Raw genomic sequence first — 7,898 nt, forward strand, 5'->3', positions numbered from 1 at the left:
ATTTTCTACCTCTTCATTTTATTTGCACACGTCTATCTTTATTCCCTTCTGCACGGACTACTGTCACAGTCTTACAAGGTCTCTTCACTGTCACTGCTACCAGATGAATCACATTATACTCATTTGATCAAAAAACTTCAGTTCCTGCTCGGCACGGTGGCTCATGCCCGTAATCCCAGCATTTTGGGAGGCTGAGATGGGCAGATCACTTGAGGCCAGGAGTTTGATACCAGCCTGGCCAACACAGCAAAACCCCATATCTACTAAAAATACAAAAAAATATATAGCTGGGCATGATGGCACACACCTATAATCCCAGCTATGTGGGAGGCTGAGGCATGAGAATTGCTTGAACCGGGAAAATGGAGGTTGCAGAGAGCCAAGATCACGCCGTTGCACTCCACCCCGGGCAACAGAGTGAGACTGTCTCAAAAAAGAAAAAAAAAAAAAAAAAGATTTCAGTTCCTCCCCCACTGACTTCAGAACAAATATAAAATATGACTCAATATGGTCCAAATTCTTCAATGGAAAATTACTACTGGTTTCTGTGTGACTCTGGCAAATCCTTTTCTTTAAGAAACCAAAACAGAAGATTCATGGGCTGACACTCAAAATCCTCCCTAACTCTAGTCCCAAACTGCCTTTCCAACCACGTTACTCATCTTTCTTCTTCATGACCCTACACTTCAGCCAAATGAGCCTGTTATATGGATACATAACACTTTCCTGCTTTTAGGCGTCTGCTTAAAGTGTTCCTCTGCCTACAAGGCCCTTCCCTGCTGACTTTTACATTTGTGAAATCTGTCTGGGTCAGTCCAGGATTACCATATTCCCATGATGAGATTAATCTTTTCTGCTCTGAATTCCCATAGCATTTTGATCCCAACTCTCTTGTGGTACTTGGAATCTTCAGCCTTGTAGTGTGTTGTTTATCCCTTTTACAGCTGTATCCCATTAAATGATTTTCTGACTCATTTTTCTATCCTTATGATGCTGTATATATAGTAAGTGCTCAAAATATGTTTTGAATAAGCAAATAAGTTAAACAGTAGTTCATTGTTCTGGGTAAGGGCTTTTGACTGTTATATCTTAAAATTTTCAAACTTAATTCTCAAATTCTTTTTTGTAGGTTCTCAGAGTTTTTATCAGGAGCATAATGATGATATTCTGTGCCTCACAGTAAACCAGCACCCCAAATTTATCAACATAGTGGCAACTGGCCAAGTAGGTATGTTTCTATATTTTAAAAGAAACAATTTAAAGCATTTGCTTTGTTCAAATAAATTCAAGGAAAAATCAAAATATAATTTTATTTATTATTTATTGATTGTTCAAAATCTATGTATACATAAAGCACTACCCAATTATACCATATTATTAGCTTCCAGGTACCTTTCTCTCACTCACTCTGGTTATCTGAGTTGGTCTTGACAATCCAGAATTTAAAGTAAACTATTGTATGGTAGTTGAAATAGTTGAATTTAGTCCTTTAGCAGGAATTTCTGGTCAGCAAAAAGGTTTAATTCAATAGTATATAAAGCAGAAAAGAGGAGTTTGAAGAGGAAGTAGTAAACAAGGGAAGCTAAGAAATAACTAGACTGGGCGGGGTAGAACCCTGCTTCAGCAGGGGTTTAGGTTAGAAAGAAGAGAGAACCCAAGTCTATTTTTTGTTGGTAAATCCCTTCTATCTTTTTCTTTTCTTTGTCATTGACCTAATTCACCAACTGTTTTGAGCTGTTTTGAAATATACCTGTGTTCTTTTACCTCTGTGAAAAACTTAAAGGCCATAGCTCCACAGTCAAACTGATGAGAGGATGGCAGGTCTATTTAGGACATATCTGCCAACCTGTGATTACTAAATGTGAATATGGCAGAAATCTCATAAACTTCAAAAAGTTTGTAAAATTTATTGAAATCATTGTGTTTGTTGGAATTTATTGGACCTTGATGGCTAAACTAGCTTTCCAGGTCCCTTTTCTTCTTGACTAAGATAATTTATACTTTTAATATCTTCATTTTTCGTGCAAGTTCTAAGTTGATAGGAATTTGTTGTCTGGGTTGCCTGGTTCTGAAGCTACGCCACATAGACCTTTGTGTTTTTCCTTTCTGTACAGTTTTCTACTTTTAAAAGTAAATGGAACATTACCCATTATACAGAAAATATTCTAATCTTTGCATATAAATACATAGGTCTAGCTTCTGTTTGTGCTAAGTTTTTGGAAAGTGAATTCTTATTTTCACTGTGCACAAGGAACAAGGCCCATCTCCTTGAGGAACAAAGAGACTATGTTACCTAAGTATCTAGCTCAATGCCTCTCGGTACATAGTTATGGTTTAGTTAATGTTTATTGAATAAATTCAGTTACTCAGCAAATTTACTGAACACCTGCTATGTGCCAGGTATTGTTTTAGGTGCTGGGGATATGGGCAACTTACAAAAAGGCAAAATCCCTGTATTAATGAAATTCATATTCTGCAAATAGAATTCTAGAAAGTATGGTTCTTTCATTTCCCACCTTGACTTCTCCTTTTCTTTCCTTTGCTCTCCCTCTGTTAGGCAACTTATTTATCATTTTAGTGCTATGGTTTTCTCTCTCAGTTAAGAAATGTCATGGTCACAAATTAATCTTTTAGGAATTTGGCCCTTTTTTCCCCTTTATTTTGAAAGACAACACTATAGGAAATATGAAGTGACTAATTATATCCCTCCTGTTTCTTTCCAAGTCAAACTCTAGGGAGTACAGAAGTAAATTTTAGATTATATATGTAGCTCCATTCCTTACACCATTTGTACCCTTCCAGAAAATAGGTAACAAAAATTACTGGTGACTAATTAAGATAGACTCAAGGGAAGACTAAAGAATGGCAAGGATTTTATTTTTCTCTTCACACATTAAGAGAATTGTTTTGTTACTTTGCTGTCAGACTTGTTTAATACCCACAAAGCACAAAACAGCATTTACAATGTTTATTGTTCCTTCTGTTAAAAATCATATAGATCATAGAGGAATTGAAATGTTTGATTTTGTACTATTTTAGCCAGTTACATTCAAACTTTTTTCTTGGCTAGAATCTTGGAATTTTAGGGCCAAGTATATCATTTTATCCTCTCTGTTACAGTGTGCTTGAATCCTGCTGCCACTTAATACCTAATGAAGTAAACGTTTCCCTGGGAAGCTGTTATAAAGTGGTTCTTCATATAGAACAGAAATCTGTCTGTGATTGCTACTCTTTGGCCCTCATTCTTGGGGTATCTAGAACATCCAATCACATTCATTTAGCATTATCTTCCAGTTTTGGAGACAGCTAGCATATTTTCCCTGAGTCTTATCTAGTTCTTCTCTTTCATTTGTTTGTTTGTGACAGAGTCTCATTCTGTTGCCCAGGCTGGAGTGCGGTGGTGGGATCTCGGCTCACTGCAGCCTCCGCCTCCTGGGTTCACGCATTCTCCTGCCTCAGCCTCCTGGGTAACTGGGACTACAGGTGCCCACCACCATGCCTGGCTAATTTTTGTATTTTTAGTAGAGATGCAGTTTCACCATGTTGGCCAGGATGATCTTGATCTCTTGACCTTGTTATCCACCTGCCTTGGCTTCCCAAAGTGCTGGCATTACAGGCATGAGCCACTGTGCCCAGCCTAGTTCTTCTCTTTTAGAATGTCTCCTTTGGGCACCCTGCAACTATATTCCATGGAACAAGGTGTACATGAGAGCAAGGGGATTGCTTTCCATGGGGGAGCCTACTTCTCCACTGGACCATGCTTTGGGTATATGAAATCCCAGAATTCTCTACCAGATGGTCCTGAACCTACTAATGGCCCTGCATGAGCCTTTTCTTTGCATCTGTCCTCCCAGTGACAGACTGTACAACCAATGTGTGTACTCTTAAGGGGTGGCCAAGCTGTTCATTGTGTAGGGGTGGATGGAGTTTTAATGTAGTAGCTGGGAAGTTTAAGCTACTTCATATCTTAAGAAGTTTGAGCTGCCATGACAGATATCACAGAGTTTGTAGCTTAAACAACAGAAATATTATTTTTCACAGCTCTGGAGGTTGGAAGTCCAAAATCAGGGTGCCAGCATGGTCAGGTTGTGGTGAGGGCCTTCTCTGTGGTTTGCAGATGGCTGTCTCTTCTTATAAGAACACTAATCTCACTGTGAGGGCTCCATCCTTATAACCTTCCCACCTCCTAATACCATCACACTGGGGATTAGAGTTTCAGTATACGAATTTTGGGGGAAGACAGACATCCAGTTCATAGCACCACACATGAGCTTCCATGGCTGTTTGTGGTGTGGGATGGAAGAGAATGGGTCAGGTTGTCTCATGCTGCTCAAACTCCAAGTAGTTCTAAATTGGTATCTGCCTTCCAGATCATTATAGGAGTGTACTCATCAAGGTAAGAGGCTAGAATATATTTTATTTGACAAATTTTATCTTGATGGATAGCTGTAAAATATTTAGGCCGATGACATTTAAGTCTTCATTTGTACTTCTGTCCCACACCCTGTTAACCTGGTCTGTCCAAACCAAACACTCCCAGTCTTTCAGCCAGGCTTCAGGTGGCAGAGTTCCAAACCCTCTCACCATTTGGTTGCTAATAGAACATATTAACTAAAAATGGTATTTCCTGTGTGGTCTGCTCAGCAGAGTTAAGTACTTTATTGTTTTTCCTCATATTCCAGGTCAAGGCACTATGGACCTATGTTATCAATATGTTTTTTAAATCATTATTTCATGTGGATATAAAGCTTTACCAAAGCAAAAAAGAATCACCCGTCTTCAGTGGATTCCTATATTTTTACTTTCTTTCTTGCTCTAAAGTCTGCTACTTTGAAAAGTTTGGTTGTTAGGTATTTCTGCCACAAATATAATGAGCATGGGCTTTCATATTTTCTTTCTTGGCAAACTTGTACTCATATGGAAAATCTTTAGTTGAGAGAAAGAACTTTTTTGCTTTCTTGAGTTATACAGTAACCTTTGCCATCATATCTCTCAGCTCAGAGGGTTTAGATCTAATCCTTCCCTGGAGACAGAGATGCATTTAAAGATGCATTAAAAGATGCATATGGAAAATCTTTAGTTGAAAGAAAGAACTTTTTTCCTTTCTTGAGTTATAGAGTAACCTTTGCTGTAATTAAAACTCCAGAGAGTCTATTATTAGCAGTACATTTTTGTAAACCAAAATGAGGGTAATATCATCTTAAATCATATCGGTATCATTTTAAAAGTTGTTATAACTAAAAGTTTGTGTAACTCATTAAATGCAAAGAAAACAAAAAATTTTTATCCAAAGGAAGATTGAAAGATCATACATAGAATGTTAATAAGTTTGTATAATTGAAATGAGTGCCTTCTCTCACAGTTTACTCAATCGAATGTAATAAAACCAATTTTGTATCTAATAGTTTATAATTAATATGATATTTGGGTTTTTACAGATTTTACAGATTTATGTTATTTATAGATAATTATTTTCCATTACAGGTGATTCAGCAGACATGTCAGGTAAGGAAAACTAAACATTTTCTGCTATATTTATATTGTTTGGTGATGATAGTGCATATTAAACTTAAGTTCAAGTATATTAGTCCATTCTTGCATTGCTATAAAGAACTACCTGAAACTGGGTAATTTACAAAGAAAATATGTTTAATTGGCTCACAGCTCCACAGGCTGTACAGGAAACATGGCTGGGGAGGCCTCAGGAAATTTACAATCATGGTGGAAGGCAAAGGGGAAGCAGGTAGGTCCTACATGGCTGAAGCAGGAGGAAGAGAAAGGGGAAGTACTACACATTTAAACAAGCAGATCTCATGAGAACTGACAATCACAGAACAGCAAGGGGGAAATCCACCCCCATGATCCAGTCACCTCCCACCAGTCCCCTCCTCCAACACTGGGTGTTACTATTCAACGTGTGATTTGGGCAAGGACATAAATCCAAACCATATCATCAAGTATCTTGTTACTCTATAAAGAACTTGCAGATTATTTTTTTCATTAAAGACGGGCGGATCACAAGGTCAGGAGATCGAGACCATCCTGGCTAACACGGTGAAACCCCGTCTCTACTAAAATACAAAAAAAATTAGCCGGGCGTGTTGGCGGGTGCCTGTAGTCCCAGCTACTCGGGAGGCTGAGGCAGGAGAATGGTGTAAACCCAGGAGGTGGAGCTTGTAGTGAGCTGAGATCTGGCCACTGCACTCCAGCCTGGGCCACAGAGCGAGATCTCTGTCTCAAAAAAAAAAAAAAAAAAAAAATGAGATGATAGCAATAAAACAAAGCATTTGTTTTCTCAGAGGTGGTAACATTCAGCTATGCCAGGAGTGGATAGCTGAGGCGTGATCTGGGGGCTGCAGGCTTAGACCAGTTTCAGGGGTCCCAAGACTTCCCACACATTCAGCAGTTCACTAGGAGAAATCACAGGACTCAGAGGTACTTAAGCCTTTAGTTTATTACAGTGAACAGAAAAGGGAAAAGACACATGAGGTAGAATCTGGAGCATCTAGTTACAGGGTTTCTATGTCTCTCCACCACCCTTGTGCCAGGGTGCCACAGAATCTGCTTCTTCCTCCAGCAGTCAAATCCAGCACCACACATGAAGTGTTTCTGCCTAGGCAAGCCTACTGAAGTCTCAGAGTCCAGACTTTTTATTGGGGGCTGGTCACATAGGGATAAAGACGAGCCTCAACTACCAAAAGACCAGACGCCCTGAAGAAAGCAAGTGTTCAGCGCCCCAGGTGGACAAAAGAGCTTTGTCATCATGGAGAACACTTGAAACATTCTTACACACTGGCCAAGAGCTAGCCCAGCAAGCAGGCCCTTCTGATGACAGTAACCTTGGGCCTGCTTATATTAAATCTTTCCTGCGTAAGCCCTAAAGCTGGATCAAGAAACTGGAAGGTCAGTGTGACTGGAGGAAGGCCTCTGAGATGAATGTAGGGAGGTAGAGTGGTAATCTCATGCAGGATGTTGTAGCTCAGGGAGAAGAGTTTGGATTCATGCTAAGTGCAGAGTCTGTCACTGGAGAATTTTAAACAAGGGAGTGATGTGACCTAATTTATACTTTGAGAAAACCACTCTCACTACACTATTGAGAATGTAGAGGGGGAAGAGAGAAAACTGGAAAATTAGGGGTCCGTTATAGCAGTCCAAGCGAAAAACAGTTAAGCGGGGTGGCAGGAATGAATGTGGAGAGAACGAGACAAATATGGGGTGTATTCTGGAGTAAAGCCAGTAATCTTTTCTGATTAATTGGATATGGGGGTATAACAAAGTGAGGAATCAAGGCCAGTTGTTAACTTTTTGCTTGAACAGTGAGCTAAATGGGATGGGGAATACTTTAAGAGAAGTCAGTTTGGCAGGAAGAAATTATCCACAGATATAAGGAGTAAAATTTATTCGACATTCTTTCTTGTACAAATATAGGAAGGCTGGTAGATTTGGGGATGAGAAAATAAGGAAGTACTGTCTAATGACTTCCATTTTCCCTGTATCGTCAACTGAGAGTGAAGAGGTGGGGAATGGGTATTGGGTTGGAACAAGGATAAAGTTTTTAAATTGTCACTTTGGAATATGGGAGAATAAATACATTAGAAGAGATATGAGCTGGGCACAGTAGCTCACACCTGTAATCATAGCACTTTGGGTTTTTCTGTTTTGTTTTTTCTTTTTTTGAGATGGAGTTTCACTCTTATTTCCCAGACTGTAATGCAGTGGCGCAATCTTGGCTCACTGCAATTTCCATTTCCCGGGTTCAAGCATTTCTCCTGCCTCAGCCTCCCAAGTACCTGGGATTACAGGTGACTGCCACCATGCCTAGCTAATTTTTTGTATTTTTAGTAGAGATGGAGTTTCACCATGTTGGCTAGGCTGGTCTCAAACTCCTGACTTCAAGT

At 39.4% G+C, this 7,898-nt stretch overlaps 1 protein-coding gene across 1 annotated transcript in view; it reads left to right on the top strand.

Annotated features, from left to right (window-relative positions):
• Window positions 1–7,898, top strand: part of EML5 (echinoderm microtubule associated protein like 5) — a 200,798-nt gene that overhangs the window by 175,842 nt on the left and 17,058 nt on the right. The window contains exons 33-34 of the mRNA XM_011949800.1: window positions 1,130–1,228; window positions 5,485–5,505. Of these exons, the coding sequence (XP_011805190.1) occupies window positions 1,130–1,228; window positions 5,485–5,505 (120 nt within the window). The remainder of the gene's footprint in view (window positions 1–1,129; window positions 1,229–5,484; window positions 5,506–7,898) is intronic.

Source organism: Colobus angolensis, unplaced genomic scaffold, assembly GCF_000951035.1.
Source record: "Colobus angolensis palliatus isolate OR3802 unplaced genomic scaffold, Cang.pa_1.0 Scaffold3, whole genome shotgun sequence".
Lineage (NCBI taxonomy): Eukaryota > Metazoa > Chordata > Mammalia > Primates > Cercopithecidae > Colobus > Colobus angolensis.